This window comes from Oreochromis niloticus, linkage group LG12, assembly GCF_001858045.2.
Source record: "Oreochromis niloticus isolate F11D_XX linkage group LG12, O_niloticus_UMD_NMBU, whole genome shotgun sequence".
NCBI classification, from domain to species: domain Eukaryota; kingdom Metazoa; phylum Chordata; class Actinopteri; order Cichliformes; family Cichlidae; genus Oreochromis; species Oreochromis niloticus.
In genome coordinates, this window is record NC_031977.2 from 7,425,501 (window position 1) to 7,449,015 (window position 23,515).

Sequence of the window (23,515 nt, forward strand, 5' to 3'; positions counted from 1 at the left end):
TTGATGGAAAAATTGTTTTAATATTTCTTTCCCTGCTTTTCTGTAAATATGAACAACACTACAAATATATATTTGCATTAAAAATAGCTGTCCATAATGTTGGATCAACCATTATGGAAACAGGAATTATGGAAAAAGTAAACCCTCTCTTTATGATTATGGACACTTTTGGGGGGGATGAGACAGATTACCCAATTGTTAGTCACAGCTGTAATTGTGCAGACACTTTCCCACAAATGGATTAAGCCTAGTCTTAGACTAAAAGGGAAATTAAATTTAAAGCTCCACTGTTAAAATTTCTGAGCCCAACTTTAATCCAAGGCCGTTTTAAAGTAGCAGCACTAAATGACCGATTACAATGTCCTAATATGCTCCCAGTATTGGATTTCTAGATTAGGCATGAAGAATCTATACTACGCCCTCTCGTCTGTGTGTAGAGGCAGCTTTCTTAAACAGGTTTGAGCCAGTCGCAGCATGCAGACACACTGGGACAGCAAACCAAACGGAGTAGCTGGAGGGTCTCTTGCTGTTGTCCTGCCTTTTGTTTTGTCGCCCTCCTCCTGCTGCCTTCAGCTCCATAGGAGAGCTGTGTATGGCTTAGAGATCATGCCTCTGAACATCAATAATAGAAGGCTCGCAGCACAGAGCGCAGAAAGGCCAGAGGCAGCGGGACAACTTAATACCATTCAGTTACTAATTAACTAATTGAAAGACCAAGGTCTCTAAATCTGGAAGTACAAATAACTGATTATGTCTCTTTGTGCTCGTACAGAAAGTGATCATCCGTTTTAAAATGAGGCGTAAAATCAAGAGTAGAGCGAGTGTGAAATCTTGTGGCTCAGCCGCATATTTGTCAGCGACGCTCAATGCGCTCTTATTACTGACAGTAACGAGAGCCAATAAAGAGCTGATTTATTGTTGGCTCTGATTCTTTATTTATTTATTTTCCCCTCTGGAGGATTTGTAGGTGGCAAGTCAAGCCTGTAAGGTCAATCGCATGGAGCTGTAAAATGAGATGTATCCTGCATTCACCAGGGCCAAAGTGTAGAGGAGGCCCTGGAGAAGAGGGGAAAGATATAGAGCCGGGAGAGCTTCAGTGGAAAGAAATGGACTCCATTTTTGTAAGTCCTCCTCTCCAGCTGTCACCCCGCTCTCTGTCCCATGGGGGGTTGCCACGGTGACAGGAGGCCACATGTCTTAGGGGTGTCGTTTTGGTCAAAGGACCCCATTGTTCTTGTGTTAAGCTGCCTTCAGTATGCCCGTCTGCCAGGGACAGGGGCTTCACACCCCTCACGTACACACATACACACTCCCGCGCTCTCAGAGACAACACGCCCAACACCCACTCATATTATAGAGGTGCAGCAGTTTGGCTTCAACTCTATAAACTGCACATTTACAAAGATGATACAAGTTTTAAAAGACAAGAGCAGACAAACACACAGTGTCACAGTCGAGCAGAAAAAACGCGCACACGAGCCTAGTCTGTGTTTTTTTTCCCTCCAAGCAGTAGCAGCCATCAATAAAGCTGAACTTCCACACATTTATATTATTCCCACTCTTGACAGCAGCATCATTTCCTGACGCACCCTCCCAGCCCCAAAAACAGCACATCAATAAGCAGCAATTCTGCAAGAGTGCCACCAGATGGCAGTGTGGCCCCACTGCAGCCACACAACATTACATTAGTGGGTTTATGATTTTGTCCATCTGTCTTCCGGTGGGAATAGAGAGCAGAAAAAGGCCTTGGCAGATCACTAGGGGGGCCAAAAACCTCTGTCGTCCTTCAGCCAAGTGACTCTGACTTGATGTAAAAGGAGGCAGTCAATTACTCAGTGATGGATAGATTACAGTCATGCATCATTCTGCGAGCCAATTTTCCTATGTGAACTGAATCTGAAACTCAATTTGTTACTGCCCTCTGTGACAGATGGATGGAGCCGGTACTGAGCAACAGATTTTGAAAATCTATAACCACTGGAACTTGGGTGGAGGTTAGAGGTCAATTTACTTTCAGGCATTTGGCCATGTTTAAAATACAGAACAGGACGGTTTATGCTAAAGGGAAAGCTGCTGCACTTGAACTCGAGTGACCACACACAGCTGGAACGTCATGTTTGTGGAGACAAGCGGCTGCTTTATTATCTGGATAAATTTGCTCTAAATAGATCTAAAGCATCCTTTTAAATGAACAGTTTGTTCTAATGTGCCATCTTTACATGGAGGCAATATATTTAGTTAGACGCAGATGCTTGGAAGGTACAGTTTTAATTTCACTAACCACAACTGCTTAGATCATTAAAAAAACAAAAAAAAAAACAACCACCAATCACAACTAAGCAGAATTATTTGAGCACATTCATGTAAGTTCTCTGTGTAAAGCCCGCCTGCCTTTGGCTGACAGATGGTGAATGCAACACAGCCATCTTCATCCAGCCACAGGAGCAGATATTGACTTGGAGATGCCTGATCCAGTGACTTTGGAGAGGCAGACTGAAGATGCACTGTGATTACCAGCTGAGTGCCACGATATTGATTAGGTGGTCAGCAGAGATGATTGAGCTCTCAGCATATTGACTGGCTTAGTTACTGGAGGGAAACCGTCACAAATTGCTGGTCATCTCTAATAATTCACAGAGAAGGAAACAAAAGAAAAAAAAAAATCAATGTTTTAGTTAAGTGTGAAACAATCAGTCTCCTCTTTTGGGGAATCAGTGGTGTGTGGAGGTGTAATCAATGTATTTTTTATTCCCTCTTAATCTCAGTTCATTAAGTTAGGTAAATGATCTCAGGAGGTATCTCCTGTCTCCTCAGGGAGTGAAGGCTGGCTGGGCAGAGCAGCACTGAGCCGACGGCCCCGGGTCCTCCTGCGGGTCTCTTTGCTGGACTCGGGAGAGGTACGAGGCAGCCAGGCGAGCCCTGCACTGCTGCTGTTCTCAGCGTTGCTCTGGTTCCTCAGGCTGCGGCGCACTGAGCGCTGCCCTCTAGTGCAAACTGGTTTAAACACATCCTCAAAATTAAAGTCAGCTTGCCAGGGAGCAAGGTCCACATGAGGTCTTTCCCCCTCTTCCTGGCCATCAGAGCTTGACTGGATGTTTTCCTGTGAGCTTGCTGCTCGGTCTCCCTGTCTTTCCTCCTCCTCGTCACAGCTGGTTTGGTGCTTCTTTACGTAGTTCTGCTGCTCCGCTGTCACTGAGTTGCTTACGGAGCTCCTCCTGCCCCGCTTGACTTTCCCTTGTGCTGGCTCTGTGTTGTTCAGGCAGTCTGAAGTAGGTGCATGTGCACTCACGTGAAATTCTGACTCTGTGCAGAGAGTATCTGCAGAGGTCTGGGCACAAAGCTCTACAGTGTCTTCTTGTCTCTCTTCATGTACAGAAGGGGTTCTCGTTGATAGCTCAAGGCTTGTAGTGGTTTGCTCTTCATAGAGCTGCTGCTCTGTCTCTCCTCTGGTCAGGTCACTGTCAGTGACACTGACCTTCCTTTTCTTCAGTCGTCTTCCTCTGACCCTCACCCCCAACAGCCTGCTGTCCTGCCCGGCGGCACTTTTTTCACTCAAGCTGGGCGATGTGACAGAATCTTCTACAGTGGTTTCTGAGCCATTTGTCACAGCGAGGTCGTGTATCACTTGAGTTTCATTAGTTAGCTCAGGATTCAGCTGGGTTTCCTGATCTGGAGCTGTGAAGAAAAATGAGGACAAAAGAAAAATCTCAGGAAAAAAAATGTTTCTGCTGGTTTCCCCTGAATCCAAAGGTTCTCATTTTTTAGGGACTAAAATAAAGTTTGACATCCAGACAGTAATACTGTCTCCAACTACAGGCTAAATCACACACTGGCAGCTTTTTTTTTTTCCCCCCCTCTTTCTTTTTTTACCCTTGCAGCTCATTGAAGGAGTCTCCTGTGCTGTTGGAGACTCACTGATGAAGGACAGCCTCTCGGTGATGGGACTCAGGGCGGGGTTCTTGGAGGCATATTCACGCGAGCCGTACAGCGAGCGGTCTACGTCCTTGTTCCATCGACGCGTTGTGCTGGAGGTCATCTGGGGACCAACAAACTGCAGTGTTAGAAAATTCTGCATCGACAAGTCTGCAGAAGTGTTAAAGCTGGCAAGTATCCACCTCTAATATGGTATGCAAAGTGTTTCGATCTTGCGCATTTCATTAATAATACAATGATTATCTAATGCACAAACATCTTTTATAAACACAAACATAAAATTGGAAAAAAACCCTGAAAATATTTTATCATTTAGCTCAAATCAAAGAAACTGCTGGAGAATGTCCGCTCATGCTCTTGAGCAAATGTGTGTTATGGATATAAAACCTTTAAGATGGAAAACTGAATCCCTGCAGGAGTAATAATCGCCATCTGCTTCGTCCTCTGATTCTTACGATTCTGCCTCGGTGACACTTTGTGCTCATCAGTCTCTTGTCGTAGTCAGACAGCACTTTCATTTTCATCAGCTCTGTCTGCATTTCATGGAGTGTAATAGGGCTGTGCGATATGACCAAAACCTCATATCCCCATAATGATACATATCACAAAAAAGTGCATTTTCTGTAAATTCTGTGAATCTCGGCCAACTCGACTTGTGTGAAGTGTTTTCAGCTGGGTGTTGTGTACCTGGAGTCGAGTGTTTTGACCAATGCATGAAGCTATATATTTTTAGATATAAGTTATAACAGCTGCCCTTTTCTTTGTATTTATTACACAGCGTGCTGCAGAGAAAAGCCTGTTCTAACATTTGAGTCTAAGGTTTATTTTGAGCACCTGATGGCTCTTTTTTTGCTTCTCATCTGTAAACTCGTAGGTGGTAGAAGAGGTTTGTGTGTGTTTGAGTCTGTGCTGGGGACCGGTTTGAGCATAATTTTCATGATACATTTTTCTGGTCCTTGTCAGACCTTTCATAACCAAACCATGTCCATGCTACAGAGGTCCCTCTGTTTGGAGCTACCTGGTTCTGTATCATCTTCACCGGCCATGCTGGTATTCTCTGTGCCTGCATCCACATGGTGACCATCCAAACAATGAAAAAAAATAAACAGTGTATTTTGCGACACCGCAAAAAAAAAAAAAAAAAAAAAAAAAAAAATTGTAGCGTATAATATGAAACGATAGATGTTCTAATTTCGTCATCCGATATATTTCATCATATCGCACAGCCTGAGAGTGTAACTGAAGAAGTTGTTTGGCAGATCTGAACACGGAGCTTTAAATAAGTCCTGACTGGGAGCATTAATCTATGAAGAAAAAACAAACCTACGGTACGGATACAGTTTGTGTCTAAGGGGGACATTTTTTTAAAATTTTGCCTGTGTGGGTTCTCCCTGCTTTCCAGGACTGGACACTTTGCAGCCATTCAGTGTTCGACAGGAGCTCGCTCGCTTTCTCTCTCCTGCATCCTCCTACAACCATGTAAACACTGGGCTGTATCTGACTGGGCGAACGCCTCACGTGGGCTTTCAAACTGACACAACATGACGGCTTGTTTGCCAACTTTCTTTGGGATATGTTTGTGAAAACATGCGAGGTGAGAAAGAAGACACTGAGTTGCTCAATCTGTCCTCATTTTAGTTCCACCGGCTGGTTTAAAGGGTTTTTCAGAGTTTTATTTTCAGATATTTTACTTCAAGCATCCTATCTGACACGATGCTGCCAGAATACTAGACCTGTTACACAGACGATGAACAGGAAGTGTGGAAATGATGGATCCCGTGGACATGTACTATTTGAAGAGCTGGGCACTGCACACTCAGTAAATGGACTGCAGCAATGTGAGCTTCAGTCTGGACAGCTATCAGGACCCTGTGTGCTCGTACATCCTCTCACTTGACCTGCCCTGGGCTAAACCAATTTCACTTATCCTACCTTTTTTATGCTTTGCACTAGTCAAGTGTTGACACATGAAAATATAATGCACATTCAACAAAAGGTACTGAAAACAGGAAGAATAGGGAAAAGAAAATGGAAAAGTGACATGTGGATGGTAGGCAATCAAAGTGTATCGAACAAAAAGTCTAGTAAGAGCATGTATGTTTAAAAATAAATAACTGTCACACACATGCTTCCACATAGTCACCTGCAGTACGTGCCCAGTCAGCAAACACATGATGACAGTGGTTTTGGCAATGTTTTATCTTATTCTGTGCTATGTTTCCTTTTCCTTCTGTCCTCTGCCCTATTGTCACTTCCTACCCTACTCACTGTGAATACATGGATGTTGTAAATACCACCACATTTCCTTGAATTTAGAAAAAAGGAAGGTAGTGATGTATATATTTGTGAGCTGTTTAATGAGTTAGGTCATTAATAATCGTGGAAATTAGTTTGGGTCTACTTGGTATAGACATGCTAGAAATTACTGGTGGCCGGCAGTGCTACCCCTCAGCCTCCTAGTAGATTAGCTAAGCAGGGCTCGCAAAGTCGCTAGCCCGACGTCCTGGGGCTAGCGATTTTTCTAGTCGGGCTACCAAAATCTATCTCAGCCCTGCCCGTCGGGCTATCATAGGAAGGAAAAATGTGTGTCAATGCTTTTGCATTCTTTCGAAAATGTAGCTGAGTAATTATGTCATTGGCATCGATGAGCCACTGTCACTATGTGACATATTGAAATCGTGTTTGAATTTGCGCTTGTTTTTTGCTTTCACTTTGCGATTGCGCGACCAGTGTATAGAGAGCGGCAGCACTGATTGGTGAGTGACGATTAATTGCGCACCAATTCCTCTGACATCGTCTTATCACTCATTAGCTTACTAGTCAAACCTGACAAGTGAAATCTCCCACAGCAAGCTTAAACATGTGAGAGGTTGATTGCGCAGAGAATTGCTGACCGTTATGTGAGTGCATGTAAAAGCAGCAGGATTTATGCAGGTATTTTAGTTCTGCTGAGCCAAATAAGACAGGTCAGGGTGAAGAAGGGGCAGCCAATGAAAAGCCTACCACAAAACGGAAAAGTTATGACAAATCAGACTATGAGGCAAAAAGAAAGCTCAGCTTTTTTGGTTTCATGGACAAAAGAATTTATGTGGCTGGAATATGACGAGCTAAATAACATAATGTTCTGCCGGGTGTGTCGTGAGTTTCATTTCATTTGAGTCGACAAACGCCTTTGTAACTGGGACCAGTAATTTTAAGAAAGACCCCATCAGAACCCATGAGAAACGCAAGAAATGCATTATTGCCCAGTCTGCAATATCTTTCCCAGAACAGCAACTGCAAAAAACATACTAAAAATAAACCAAGCACAAGAAGAAGTCCTGAAAAATCTTTCAAAAGCGTACTATGTTGCAAAGAGTGAACCACCATTGGCCAAATTTAGCAGTTTTTGCAAACTTCAAAAAGCAAATGGCCTCGATCTTGGTTCCACTCACCCCTTACCCTTGACTTCAGTGGAAATTTCAGATTCAGGATCTGACACAGACTGATTCATGTTCTACACAGTTCTTACACCTTCATAGAAATTTCTGTTCAATTAGAACCTGTGCTGTGATTTGTATTTTAACAACTTTCTGATTAATTTTTGTTTCCGTTACAATATTATACTTTAATGTATAATATTGTAAAGGAAACAAAACATTAAAAAATTGCTCTCTTTTTTATTCAGGCAATTTAAATTTATTTTGGGCTACCAAAAACTGAAGAGTGCCTGCCTGAAGGGCTACCAGAGATTTTGAAATTTTGCGAGCCTTGCTAAGTGTGAAACTAGTCAATAGTACCAACCTCAAAATCTTATGTTGCCTCATTTCAGTTATCGCATTCACAAGATTTTCAGAAAGCTCTAACCTTGAGGTCAAGGTTACCAGGAATCAAACCTGTCCCAAATGTGAAACTCCTATGTAGAATAGAATAGAATAGAATTCAACTTTATTGTCATTGCACATGCACAGGTACAGGGCAACAAAATGCAGTTTGCATCCATCCAGAAGTGCTTTAGTGATATGTCACCTCATTCATAAATTATTGCAGTCACAAACTTGTGCGTCTATGCTGCCTGGGGACAGTACACTCACCATCGTTTCGTTTTACAGTTGAGTGGGTAAAAACCTGGATGGATCAACTACTGTGTTGTTTTGTTTGTTTGTTTTAAAACAGGATCTCTTGACAACAAAAATACAGATCATTGCCAAATGTTTCTATGATTGAAAGACTAAAAAGGTTATGATCTGTCTATTCATCCGGTCTATCCCCAATAGTACACAAAAGTCACTCTTGATACATATCTCAGATGCGAGGTCATGGTTCAGTAGGTTTTCAGTTCAATAGTGAAATAAGAAATATAAGCCCAATAACATTAATCTTAATGTAACCGTTAAACAACCCGGACGGTGAAAAAGTGATAAGAGCTTATCAGTTTACCAATGATAACAACACAGGATTAGGATGACATAGCACACAAGGTTCCTAGTCAGAATTTTCATCTGGAACAATCCCATCAACCCAGAGTTAACGATCCAAGAGGGCGGCAGTATCTTGGATTCATGGATAAGAGTCCATCCATGAAAAAGCAAAACAAATCCTATTTTTTCAAGCTTTTCCGATTTTCCTATTGGTACACACCAACTTGGAATTCTAACATCCCACTCCCGAGGTACCTGGAAGACGGCATAACATAAAAAGTGTTGTTCGTGCCCACTTTTCAACCAATCTGGATTTGATTGGTTGTCATTCCCACCAGTATACACTTCTTTTTGGACGACTGTATACAAGCATGTCTGTGTAGGCTGCATAAGCAAAAGCCTTCACTGTGTGTAGCTGAATACTACATAAATGGATCCATATGGTTTCATGGTATTCCACTTCTATTAATCAGCAGAAATATTTCACTTAGTGGAAGTTACTTTGCTGGTAGCTTCAAAATCCAAACCTAACAATATGCTATAAAAGGTCCTCGTAGAACCCATTATTAAAGTACCCTCATGGTGTGGAAATTGCATAGTCAGATCAAACAGTAATATAGCCTCCTGTGGTTCTGTACCAAAATATACACCTCACCACTACGATATAAAGCACAAACACTCCCTCTTTGTCTCATCAAACTTCTTTACGTAATTATCTGTGACAGCAGTGTTGACTCTCCAGTCATGCACAACTTTATGAATAAGGATCAGCATTACCACTGTACATGACATCACAGATGTGCTATTTGCTGTTCAATATGGGCCATATTAACATGAATACATACTCACTATGACGTTAAGTCATAATCAGATTGTGTAGCCATCATCTACATGACAGCTTGTAAAAAGACAATTCTGCAAAGCCCTCAGTGAAGTGATGGAAAGAGTAATCAGACAAGCACACTCATCCAACTCACCTTCATCTTCCCAGAGGCCAACTTGGCAGCAGACCGTGCCGACCTCTTCACAGGTTCACTCTCTTCTGGCAGCTGGGGGAACAGAAAAGTTTACCCCAGGATATATTATATAGACTCTGAGACACACACACGCACACACACAGTACAAGTCCTTAGATGTGCTTAAGCTCACATCCAGCAGAATTAAACAGTAGATTAGATTGGAACATGTTATGACCTCCAAATGATTAAGAAAAAAAAGGCCATCTTTGCTTCTAAATGGACATTTGTACAAGTGAATCATGCAGTTTATGGGAATAGCATACCTTCCTCTTTCGGCTGCTGGAGCAAGCTCGAGGTTCACTTCCAAGTTCTTGTTTTGGTGCTGGCTGCAAGAGAAAATTGCACAGAATAAAATTCTGTAGAGGATGGTAATAAATTATTTTGGTAGTTTTTTTTTTTTTTTTTTTTTTTTAAACATTCCCATGAGCTCACATAGATGTATCCAAGAATTTGAAGAAAAAAAATCTTAACGGTGGCAGACCTTTCTCCTTCTGTTGCTGGATCGGGCTGCAGTTGGACCTCCAACTCCAGCGTCTGGTTGCTTCTCCTTCTCTGGCAGGGAGTCGGGCTCAGACTGGACATCCATCTGGGAGGTTGTGCTGGGGTTGGTGTCAGACTCTGGGGGAAAACCTACAGTATTACAGCTGAAGACTTCTGTTTGAGAATTTAGCAATAACTGATAATAACAACTCTGCTGATTAGCGTGGAAAAATGATTCACACGAATTAATACAGTTCAGCTGACAAAAGGAACCGTGCAGCTTTTAAACCAACAGGAGGAGGTTTAAGGATGTTTCTCATTCTGATTTCTCTGATTGTTTTAATCTTTTTTTATAATTAGAGCGGCAGAGGGCGGCTTAATTTCTTAGTATGATGTCAAAATAAAAATCCTGACGTGATTCAGCTCCACACAACCTTAACTTCAGGTTCTGAAGTCTTTTACCCTGGCGTACTCAGATTTGCCCGGAGACAATAGCGGTTACAGAAGTAGATCAATGAGGACAGGAAGCTAAGTGACAATTAAAAAAAAAAAAAAAGCTATGACAGCTGTTTACCTGTCAGAAGCTGAGAGAGAGACTCCTCGTAGAAGGCATTGTTTAAATTCAATGGCTGGGCATCCCACGCCCATTCTGAAAATGAAACAAATGAAAGAAAGCTGTTATCGTATCAGAGCTGAATTGCATTCCACTGGAGACAATAGGCCATCTCTCTCAGGGTCAATAAACTGTAATCAACCTGTATCACTCGCCACAGCAGAGCCAATCTCCTCCACCGAAAAGAAAACAATCTAGGACCAGAAAATAGAAAAGCAGTATTATTCACTGATGACTAATATTTATAATCAAGACCAGATCGTGGGTCGTATCCTGAGCCTTGCAGGGAACAGACAACAGCTAACAGCAGCAGGTAGCAGACAATAATAAATAACAGGGCAGTTACAAACAGACAAACAAATTATCTTGTGGAAAGCCTGTTTGTAGCTGATGTCATTGGAAAGTGTTAATGTTTTGTAACTAAGATTTTATTACATGTAAAGTGTAATCATCATACTGCCATCACAGTTTAATCTCATCTACCTTTCCATCCTCTTCATCTCCCTCAGAGTGCATTCTGGACTTGCGAGGCATTGTGAGTGTAGGAGAAGCACCAAATGCAGTCGGGCTGCTGAAGTCGGCCCGACATTCTGGTGTCTTGGATTCACTCCTCTGCGGCGTCTTCAGCACTGAACGAAGATGTAAGCTCCCACCGGGAGTTTGTGGTCGGGCCGGCGTGCCTCCCTTTTGTAACGGGGTGCTCGGAGGCAGGTTCTTATCAAAAAACTCAGGAGAGAGGGGACCTCCGAAACGCACACGTTTCTTCTTCTTCGTCATCGTTGTGGGCGTCCCGTTAGACTCTTCCTCTCCTGCAAGATAGAAAATTCATACAATGCACAAAAATATACTTTATTTTCTCCAGGAGTCATTGTATAATAAACACCAAGAGAGACTTTGAGATATTATAGATTAGCCTTGTTTTGTCTAAACATCATCTGAAATGTGAATAAACACTGAATTAAGTTTTTTGATAGAGGAAAAAAGTCAGACCAGCATAGTTTGTATATTTGTAGGGCTGAAAATTTGTTTATCCACATGACAATCTGCACGTTGCTCATGTTTAACTAAAGAAAGGTTCCTGAAGTGGTGCAGTATCATGGGAAATGAACTAGACTACCAGCATGATTTAGATATAACAATTCAGAAAGCAAGACCTATTAGTTAATCCTCATGATGTCTGTAGTCTCATAACCCAGTCCTGTTTTAGTGTGACATCGATGTAATCCATTCATTAGCCATGCGCTTATGTTGCTTATGTTATGTAGCAGTAGTTTGGTTATAAGCATGCTAGTCTGATGAAAGATGCTTAACAATTATTCACAGAGTGAAATGGAAATTCATAACAGACTGGTAGAACTGATCACAAAGTGAGGATTCGTATAGTAAATATCTTCTTCCTGTGTTCTTATTCGGCTTCTCTAAATAAAAATAAATTAATTTTAAAAAAGTCTGTGGCTCAAATAAATAAAAAATACAAATCGAAGTATGACCTGACCCACAGATTTACAGGATCTTTACACCCTACAGCAAGCAAGCACAGCCACTGTGAAATCCAGCCCACAAATAGAGTGTGTGTGTGTGTGTGTGTGTGTGTGTGTGTGTGTGTGTGTGTGTGTGTGTGTGTGTGTGTGTGTGTGTGTGTGTGTGTGTGTGTGTTCTTACTATCTTGGTGGGGACCAAAATCTGAAATTTACAATACTGGTGGGGACCAACAGCCCTCCTGGGGACCAAAATCCAGGTCCCCACGGGGTTGGGGGCATTTTTCACACTTTAGTGTCAGGGTTACAATTAGGTTATTGTTAGGTTCAGGGTAAGGGTTAGGCATTCATTTTCTGATGTTAGGGTTAGGCTAAGCAGCTAGGGAAAGCATTATGGCAATGGGATGTCCCCACGAGGATAGCAAACCAGACGTGTGTGTCTGTGTGTAGCCTGTGTCGGTATTTGAAAAAGTGTGATTTTGGGGCTGACCTGTAAATGTAACTGTATCTAAGACACCGAAAGACTGCCTACTTCTTTATTATGAAGCTAAGACTGTCGAAGATACTGTTTGAAAAAAGGAAAAGAAAAAAAAGACAATGTGCATGATGACAAAATGAGAAAACATTTTTTTAAAGTTGTGTATTTGGAATCAGTACATTCTGATCTGGTATTTACAAATGGAAGTGGGTGTTAGGTGAAGCAAGATACATCACATAACTGTTATCAGACCATCTGATATTGGGCTTTTTTCAGTCTTTTAAAAAAAAATTAATTCACCAACGCTCTAAACTGCTTATTGCTAAATACATGCATGATGTTCTTCACTACGGTAACTCAAACGAACATCGAGTTCTTCACTGAATATGCACCAATTCAGCCGAGCGGAACCTTTGGCTACACTGGAGCAAGCCACTGTGCACCGAGCCTCAAAGGCTAAACCAAGATAAAAGGTCAGTTACTCTAACAAGGCCACAGAGAGCAAGATGTGCTCACCTGTGGGCTTCATCTCCACCAACAAAGGGAGTGAGGGGATGCGGAAGGGGGAGGAACGCTGCGGTGGTGAAACGGCTGCAGGATCATCAGGAGGTGGTCGGCTGAGGCTTTGGAGTTCAAAGACCTCATCCTATTAAGAGACAACACATGAGAGCTTTCATTCTGTAGTTCAAGGACAAGGACAGAACATAGAGAACAGATATTTGCATTTTATCCAACACTAGCATAAATTTTTGTACATAAAATCCAGAAGGACAATGGAGCACGGAACAACCATAATCATTTCATCTAATCAGCTCACAGCAGGCATCCTTTAAATATCTTTCTTTCTCGGTTATCATGAATAGCCCCAAAAATTGCTTGGAAAAGATCAGAAGGCATAACCGAGAATGTACTACCTTATATGAAAGTACAAACAAGAGAGTACGAGTGTGATAAGGACTCTGAACCACAGAATAGTAACATTTCTGAAAACAGGGCTTATTTTCTGTTTCCCAGTTTGACAACAACCATCAACACATAAGATCAAAATATTTAAGCTGAAATACTGGCACATACTATATTGCCAAAAGTATTCATTAGTCTGCCTTGATATGCATATGAACTTAAGTAACATCCCATTCCTAATCCATAGGACATAATTTGACATTGGTCAACCTTTTGCAGCTATAACAGCTTCAACTCTTCTGGGAAGGCGTTTCACAAGGTTTACGAGTGTGTTTATGGGAATTTTGACCATTCTCCCAGAAGCACGTCAAACACTGAAGGTCTGGCTCACAGCCTCGGCTTAATTCACCCCAAAGGTGTTCTGTCAAGTTAAGGTTGGGTTCTGTGCAGGCCAGCCAAGTTCTTCCACACCAAACTCACTTATCCATGTCGTGTCTTTGTGCTGGTGCACAGTCAAGTTGGAACAGGAACAGGACACGCCCAAACTGTTCACACAGCATGAAATTGTCCAAAATGTCTTGGTATACTGAAGCATTAAGAGTTTAACTGGAAGTAAGCTGCTGAGCTCAGCTCCTGAAAAACAGCCCCACACGATAACCCCCCCCCCCAACTTTACACTTGGGTCAATGCAGACATGGAAACCTATTCCATGAAGCTCTCTATGAACTGTTCTTGAGCCGATCTGAAGGCCTCCCACATGAAGTTTGGAGTTCTGTAGCGACTGACTCATAAAGCCTGAGGATTTCACTTTCATTCTAAACACTTACAGACCATCACTGGCCCACTGCCAAACTGGTCATGCTGGATGATGTTGTAGTCAGTGTAATGTTCACCACAGTACCTCCAGACTCTTTCATACCTTGTCAATTGACCTCATTAAGAACCTGCTTTCATCTGTTAATAGAACAAGCCACCAATAGCAGGCCTGCTGGTTGTGCAGTTTTCTTCAGAAAGCCAAATGAGCCGCACAGTCCTGGGCTGTTAGATGGACCAGTGTATACCGAATTCTTTACTAACATCTGCCCAGTTATCACCAGAGGGGTGTGCTATAAAGCAATTTTGATATATTCAGACTTTCCTTGTTTTAGCTGGCTCTACAAAACCTAAAATCCCAGTGGGAGATCAAGCGTATCACAACCAAGTCTGTGTCTTGGTGACACTGAAAACTCTGACTTTAAGCTTGACATATCTCGCTAACCCATTAATCTTGTTTTGTGGTACAGTCATCTGCGTGACTGCAGCTGCGACATATCTGATTACTACTGCTCACAACATGCCCTCGTGAACAGAAGTGTCATATTGAGCCTTAGGATAAAAGCAATCACAAGTTTCACTCAATAAAACATGCCACGATTATTTCACATAACAACCTCACTTCACGTTAATTCACCTAGCGACAACATCTGATTTACAGCGTTTAAATCATGTTTAAAAAAAATCATTGTGATACTCAGATGAATTCCGAGCAGAAAGAAGGCCCCGCCTGTAACGACGACCACTACAAGTCTGTCTGCAACAATTTCTTCCAACTTCTGCCTGAACTTGTGTTGTAGCTGAGTCCTAACCTGAGGGTTCTCAGCAGAGGGTGAGGTCTCGAGGTCAAAGTTAGCCTTAAGCAGAGCTTGTTCCTCTTCCACCGAGTCACTGGAGGGCACCGGTCCTTGTGTAACAGCCTGCATCACCCGTTCTTCATCCACCTGTCGGGATGGGTCAGAAAAACCAGCTGCTTTCATAATATTATACTGCATTACAACAACAAAAACCAGGAATTTGTAAAGTTGTAAAGTACATTACAGAATAGGATGTTAACGCTGTCAGGTGAGGGGGGAAAAAGAAAAATTTAACCGGCAGTATTTTCTCAAACATATTTCGCTTCAAAGTGCTCGTTGGTTTATTTCTCTTTTTGGAAGCTTGTAGTCTAAAAAGAAAAAAAAAAAAAAAAATCCTGTTTGGCCCTGAGATCTACCATTCATAAAGGAGTTAAAAATAATCGACAGCTTCAATGGGAGCCAGGCACACAGAGGTAAAAACCTTTTAGCTAAATTATTTACAGCAGTCAGTTAAGTGAGTGAGTCAGAGTGAGTCGGTGTACCTCCTGCTCCATCAAAGTGGAGGAGAGGGTAGGCGTGCTGGCCTCTCTAATCTCCACACTGCAGCCTTCGGGGGGGCTGCTGGTGCGCCTCCTCTTGCTGGGTGTAGGCGTCATTGGAGGGTTGTTCTCCTTCCCTCCACCATGGCTGTTCCCATCTGAGAGTGGAAAAAAAAAAAAAAAATCATCAATCAAAAAGGCATATTACATAAACACAGAAAAACAAATGGGACTTGGGGATATCTAAGTTAAATGAAAAGAAAATATCACATTTCAAATAATATATGATAAAAACACAGCTTGGGGTACAAAAAAGGGAAAAAAAAAAACAACCTTTGATCAGAGGAATAGAGATAAAGTCTCACTTCAGTAACAAACAGCTTAGAAACTGGGCCCATTTAAGAAGATGACCAAGCTCAGAAGAGATCTCTGCTGTAAGATGTTGTCACAGTCAGGCTTATACGGTGCAGCGCATTAATCCACTGCTTTATGAACGATGCCTCCAGACATCATAAAGAAATCCTTCTGGCATGGATCCTCATTGAAAAATGAAACTATTAATCCTGTGGCAATGAGGCAGCCTCACCAGACAGATAATCTCTTGTCTTGATGCATCCTCCAGTGTTGCTGTCCTGCGCTGGCACCGGATCACAGGCATCATTCTCCTCCACATCCATCAGGCTCTGGAAGGAAGCCATCTTCTGCCTCAGCGTGGAGGCGACCCGGGGAAGGAAGGGGCTACTTCTGACAAGCTGAGAGTTGAGACGGCAAAATAAACATATCTGCTCAGTGATGCGCATTGACAGGCCAGAGACTTCTGAAATTACAAAAGTGATATTACAGAGTGGCAGCACATCTATCACACACAGCTTTTTATCTACACAATCCACAAGTGTTAGGGTTTACTTCACCGAACATCATCTCAACAGGAAAGTCACAATGTAGGGGCATCCACAACAGCAACGGTGCAACTAGAGACCACTGAACGTGAAACTAAGCAGTGGTCGGTGAAAGAACTGCTGGCGATGTAAAGTGAGTGGGCCGCAAGTTAAACCTTCAGCATTTTGAAGCGATCAATTAAAGTGCCTCCCAATGAGAGCGAATGATACCATTAACCAACATATGAGAGGGTGGTAAATAATTTGGAGCGTTACCTAGGCAACTGGAGCCTTTAATGCCGATTATTGACTAACCATCAGCTACAAAGCGATGCACAAACGAGCAAATAAGCTACATCCAAATGTAAAAGTTAAGTAAACCATTAACGCAACAGTAACAGAATAACTTGCTTTATGTGAAATTTGGTGCACGGAATTTCACATAAAACAAATGAATCACATGCACGCTTGGGAAATCACAGCTCTCAAAGAAACCTCTTCAAATACTTTACACTTGTTTGGAAAACTGTGGACAATTTCATTTAGTTACCAGAGGTGTGATAAATTAAAGGGAAGCCCTGAACCCTGAACAGTGAGATGTTATCCTGTAGGGGGTATTTTGTTGACATAGTTTGAGTCCATTGCTGCCCTCAGAGGAAAGATCAATGCAAATCAATAGAAAGTTGTTCAGCGTGATGATGAAACATTTCTATCCTGAGAGTGGTCTTTTTTTACACTGATAGTGCCTCCATCCACAGGGGATAAAGGGTCACTGAATGGTTTGATGAACACTTGTACAATCAATGCCAATGTGGACTGAAGCTCTTTTGGAGGCCCACCAACATTACTAAGACACTCTGTGCCCGTTTTTCATTTAATTTGTCATTTACTGCATTTATGAACATTTCTTAAAAGCTGACTTAAAGACAGGTGAGCTGAGACAGAAGTTTTGTAGTTGAAAGCCTTTTCCATATAAATGTGCATTATTCAAAACCCTTTGTGTATTTCTCAGCTTTTAATAATTAGAGTTACAGGCTGATCTACAGCTGTGTTGTTGACAAGCAACATTTTTGTAACCAAACGGAAACAAATGTAACTAAACATGAACAAGTCACACTCGGAGGGTGTCTGCTGTCGACTAAAATGAAAAATGCTCCAAAAAGCTGAGACATGGCAGACTGTGGTTCAGATCATGCTGAGAATGATCCACGCCGGAGAAAAGTCCTTGTTTTGTAGACGTGTCAGTGGATGTTAAAAGGAGTTTTGAAAACACAGAAATCCATACAACAAAGTGAGCTTGCCATAGTCGGGATTTCAATGCATTAGGCAGCTCGACAAAACCTAGAACCCCAATATGTTATGATACAGAGATAATCAGTATCATAACGGCACCTATTAACTTTCCTTTTTAACCCAGGCTTTCTGCTTTGCAGGCATCTAATGGGTTTTTTTGGGGAGGCATAAAATGGACCAATCAAACGCTGCCTACTTCAGTCAGGAGCAACAGGTCGTGGAGAAGGATAAACAATATAAAATACACAAAGAGAGAGACTAATGCCCGAGGAAAGCTGCAGAAAATAATTTAAATTAATAGTGAACATATTTATTTTCAGTGATGCCATTCATCTGTAATTCATCAGCCTCACTAACATATTGCTCTGAAACTAAACTTTATCCCCAAGAAACACACACAGATCACACACTGTCCCATAACCAAGGACAAGCGGAAATCACCTTAGTGTGTGTTTATTTGATTGACTGTATAACCACCAACAGAATCAATATTTGTGTAATCCATCTTCAATTAGCTACAATCCCAACAGTGTAAAAAGGACCAAAACATGTTTTCAGATGTTCTGCTAAGCTAGCTGAATACACATGAACTATGTTAGTGACACAAATACTCCGCCTCCTCTAACATTGTCTCAGTTTTGTTCTGTGGCATTACTGACATGACTTGATGCTCAACAGGTCTGCAGCTATAATGCATTCCTGATAGTTATGAACAGTAATATCCAGTGCGAGGCTTTTGTTTGTTGTTTCTGCATACTGTGTCTGGCAGTAGATAATCATTAAAAAAACCCCAAAAAACCCAAAGGAACATGGATCTCAAGCAGCTGAGTTACATTCAGTGAGATGTGAAGAGTCACACCTTCTTCTAACATGCTTCAGGTCCAAGTCAAATAGCGGTATTTTGATGCACCTATCTTATGTAACAGATAAGGCATGAGAGAGAGTTAAAAACCAAAACAAACACATAACAAACAAAAGCAGCTTTTGTGCTCTCTGCAGTTTTCAGTATAGTCATATTAAAGGCGCCCCGAAACACTCAAAATTGTGTTTTCTGTCTGTTACGTATCCACAGCTTGCATGCGTCATATAGCGAACAATGATTCTTCCCCTGTCTTCAAAGCTTCATATTTAAATGTAATGAGGGCCAGAAATATGCAGAACTACAGAACAGAAAAGCCCAAGCTTTGGCACTGCACAGACAGCTGATGCAGTAAGTAAATCTGGCCCTTTCTGCAGCTTGTACTCTCTACAGCATGATATGATGCTGAAACAGTCGTAGACTGCTTAAATAAAAGCATTAGTAACGTTTGTTTTTCTACATATGTCTCAGTGACACAAACGTCTCTGAACAGCTCAAACCAGCAATGCTATTTAAATATCTTCTGAAAAGGGCTTATTATTCACTCTGTTCTCCATCACACTGCTATTTTTATTACACAAGCAAAGAAATGTGATAAATGTGATGTATGACTTTGACTGAATAATACTGCTCACCGTATTACCTTAAATATTTTAAAGGTCAAACATAAGGAAAGATGCTGCCATGAAGACACATGCTGTTGATCAGAGTTCAGAGATTTCCTCAACTTGTGTTTAGATTGAAGTTTTCACGCTCTATAGTGTACAACACAGGGAGGTAGAACTACAAATGCAGTACAGTTTCTGTTTCAATCATTCACATCTGGCGGGCTGTGGAGCTTTTCACTGTGACAGTAAGCCCTTGTATGAAACTCTGCTTTATTTAACACCTTTTGCCAGAAGTCATTCTGTCATTCAAACGGCACTCTCACAGCAGGAGCTCTGTCATGTTTTTGTTCTGCTCTGTTCATTTACTGCATTAAGCTAACGTTGATGCACAAAGCTACTGTCGATATTAACTCTGAGTGTACTTCAAACGCTGATCATCACTGCATACAACAGCTTACTGCAGCACAAAAAAAACAAAACAAACACCTACATAAGCAACTGTGTACTTCCTGTGTTGTCTGCCTGTATTCCAGCAGGTCACCGATTTATTTTAACTGAAGCTTATGCGAAGTTTAACAATGTGTGTTTAAAGGGGCTCAGATAAAATTTGTTAAAAATTTCAATAATTAAAATAAAACATGGATTACAGATAAAAGAGGAACAAGTGTAAGCTGTAAAGTAAATATTTAGTAACTGTAAAGCTTAAAAGGCTTTATGTATCTCATTATCACTCTGTCAAGTTTGCGAAACTATCCGTTTGATGTTATCTTATGAAACTAAGAGTTTTACAGCTTTCCTAGGGTTTACAGTTACTACTGCCATCTTGGACTGTTAATTCAGGGTTGCTGGGACTGCTCCAAATGGGAAACCCAAGTTGAGGAGGCAATCAAGAGGTGCATGACAAGCTGAAATGACACCAAAGGCTGGCATGCACTGGCAGCACTTTAAAAAAACACAAAAAACAAAAAAAAAAACGCACTGCTATTCATGCAGGAGACAACAGTAGGCATAAGCCAGATGTAAGCGTTCACATGCAGTCAGGTCTACATATTTTTGGACAAGGACACAGGTTTCATAATTTTGCTTCTGGACACCCTCACAGTGGATTTAAAATGCAGCAGTCTAGAGCTGACTGAAGCAGAGACCTTTCTGCTTTAGTTAAACTAAATGTTTACATTAGTGGTTTAATAACAATTTAACATAACCCATCCATTTACGCAGGCTTTGAGACTTACGAGGCAAATAACTGACAGACTAACAGGACCATTTTATGTTAACAAAGCCTAGAGTTAATTGAATCTGATTTTGGCAACTGTTTATTGGAAATTCCAATATGTAATCAAACAGATGTCAATGCAAGTGAACGAGGCAGAAAGCAAAAACCAGAACACACTTATCAGGGAGAGAGGAGAAACTTTATGAGCAGCAAATCAGCAGTTTGCTACATTCTCAGAAAGACTGAATGCACTCGTGAGAACTCTCAGAGTAAGAAGATTCTTCCAACTGGGAGGCTCTCTCTGTAGAGTCTGCATGTTCTCCCTTTGTTCTGGTTCTGTGCATGTCAGTATGAATGGTTATCCATGAGTTAGTCCACAGTGTGCAGGGTGTACCCTGGCTCTTACCCTGTGACAGCTGGGACAGGCTCCAGACCCCCATGACCATGAATTTGTATAAGTGGTAAAGAAAGTGGATGGATGGCACTGGTAAAATCACCAACACTCAAATCTGAAACTGTGATTATATACAGAGGCAAAATAACAACTGTGGGATGATCTGATATCGTCGTGTTGGTGTTGTTCCAGGTTCAACATTGCAAGTGACCAATCACATTGTTGTGACGTTATTCTTTTGCACACCAAGCCATTCGTGCATTTATGAAATTCCAGTGTTGCAAGGACAATATCAATTCTGCTTACCGTTTATTAAAGGGTTAGGGTTAGGATTATTAGGATTAGGGTTAGGGTCCGTTGATCGGTGGACAGAGGCGGTTTCTCGCAGCTTAAGTACAGTTTTTTGTTTTACGGCGGTTTTTCCGAAGTCGCAAAAGTATGACGTCACAACATTCTGATTGGTCACTTGCAATGTTGATCCTGGAACAACATTTAGTATGATGATCTGGGAACAACACCAACACGACAATATCAGATCGTGCCACAACTGTGCTTCTATAGGTACGTCAGTATGTATGCAGCAGCGGCTGTGACAACTCTCGTGTGCGTCTCATAAAGGACGACAGACAAAGCATGTTGTACAGTTGTGCACTGTACCAGTAATCTATGTCAGTTTCAATACTGATCCCAGCCAACTGAAAGCCAAAGCAGTCTGAACAACTGTCTGGCACTCTAATAGGATGTGACAGGGATGCCAGATTTGCAACCCGAGAAGCATCTCACCTCTGGAGTTTGGGATGCCGGCGGAGTCTTCATCTTCTGTTGTGCCATGAAGCGGATGAGAGAATTTGTCTCTGGGGAGCCCCGGACGCCAACACTGGACCTCCGCCTGGCTTTCAGCTGTGCTAGACGAGACTTATCTGTCAGGAGAGAGAGAGGCTTGGTGCTAGACTGACACTCAATTGAGTCCATATACAAGAAATATAAACCTGCTTTGGACACCTTTACTTGCTCTCCACCAGTTTAAAAGCAACAGCAGCTGCAGCCAAATAACGAACCATCCTCTCTCACCTTTGCGGTTTGACGATGCTGCTGGGGTAAAACTCTGCACAGAGATGCCAAACTGACTCGGGGTGAGCTCAGAAAAATTCAGGGGCGCTGAGGTTTGATTTAAAACTGAGGGGGTGTCCTCTACTGAGGGAGGCGACGCAGCTCCCTCCTGATCACCCTCACAGGAGGCAGTGCTGATCTCTGCTGTAGCCATCTGCAATGAGAACATAAGCACGACTTATAAATTACATGCAAGAGAACCACAAGGACAGGTAGACGGTCCTAGAGGAAACATGGATAACAAAAGCACGCGACTCAGTCACATGCATTTCCATAACAAATGATTTCTGACGGAACGCGTGCTTTTAGACGAGTGCTGAGAACAGGATTTCACCCGTTAAAAAAAGAAATCCCTTCAGGGGCATGCTAACACAGCCAAACACATGAAGTTTTACTCAGAAGCATTTGCACACGCTCCACAATAACAGCGTGTAATCAGTAAAGAACTAGAAATGGTCAGGAGCAGCGGATAGCTGCGGTCACATTCCTGTCTGCCTGGGTTAGCACTGGCAACGGGCAACAAAATATTAAACCCACACGAATATTGGTTAACGCTAGTTTGTGAAGACTTTACTCGCTGGCTAACAGTAGTAGCAGCGGCGGTGTCACTACAGTGATAGCAAGTTTAAAAACTTACCTTCTGGATTTAGATAATTTGGCTGTCTCTCGTTAAAATATATATAAAAGAACACTCGGGTCTTTTTATGCTATAAAAAGCCCACAAGTGTCTTAACAGACGTTTATAACAATATAAAAAGGTTTTAAAAAAAGAGCAGAAGGCGATTCAAATCCCCCTCCACACCAGAGCCAGAGACCGCGTATGAATCCCTCCGCGAAATTGTCAGCAACGTTCGTGACTGCAGTTAAATATTTTTAATTTTTTAAGTATATTGCCGGGAAATGTAAAATACGAATAAAAATGACTTAGTAAAAAAATATTATAAAAAAATATTGGTAACAACTGACAAAGTGTAGAGGCCTATAGAACTAACTTCCGTATTTTCAAGCACTTTGAAAGCGGCCGAAACTCGTTTAATATGAATTGGCCAATTGAAATGAAAGAGAGATACCACGTGACTCTCTAACGTCAACAGAGAAAATAGGGTTGATATTAAAACAAAGTTTATTTTACAAAGCAAACACTTGTTTGTAGCCTAGGAAAAAATAACTTACATTAATCACTTTGTTTTGAGATCATTATTACTATTATTATTATTTTTTATTATTCATTTTCATTTTATTTTTTTTAACAGCGTTCCTGCTGGACTCCCTTAACTCTGCAGGGCCCCATCTGCTGTTGGCTGCTCTGAAGCCCAGCTGCTGGAACTTAACTGGATCTCTCTCAAATTTAAATATCCACTTTGTAGGTAGACAGGCTGCTGTGCTTTTAGCATTTTCTTCTTGAAAATTGCTTATTTATTTTCACACACATGATAACGATGTGGGGTTTGAGTCAGAAATAAAGCACGGTACACAGGCTGCTCATCTTTTCACAGTTAAATTGTAAAATTGTAGTAAATTGACCGCAAAGCTTTCATTTACATTTATACTCCACCAAAAAATAAAAACAAAAGCCCAAAATGAATGCCACAGTGGGAAAAGCAATATTTAATGCATATTTTTTTGGTGTTTTACAATGGTTTAAAAGGAGGCTCGGTAAGCCTAAACAAATATATAACCCCAAACAGGTGGGTGAACAGTGGT

At 41.6% G+C, this 23,515-nt stretch overlaps 1 protein-coding gene across 1 annotated transcript; it reads right to left on the reverse strand.

The window, feature by feature from the left end:
- On the reverse strand, positions 1-22,820 carry cdca2 (cell division cycle associated 2). Its single transcript, XM_005472981.4, has 15 exons — positions 22,449-22,820; positions 21,773-21,965; positions 21,485-21,621; positions 16,040-16,205; positions 15,457-15,611; positions 14,930-15,061; positions 12,918-13,047; positions 10,929-11,254; positions 10,588-10,639; positions 10,407-10,481; positions 9,834-9,970; positions 9,616-9,678; positions 9,311-9,382; positions 3,871-4,036; positions 1-3,675 (listed from the first exon to the last, which is right to left on the reverse strand). Exons 2-15 carry the CDS (start codon positions 21,963-21,965, stop codon positions 2,789-2,791), a joined length of 2,691 nt encoding a protein of 896 aa, XP_005473038.1. The 5' UTR covers positions 22,449-22,820; the 3' UTR covers positions 1-2,788.
- Between the last annotated feature and the right edge of the window lie 695 nt (positions 22,821-23,515).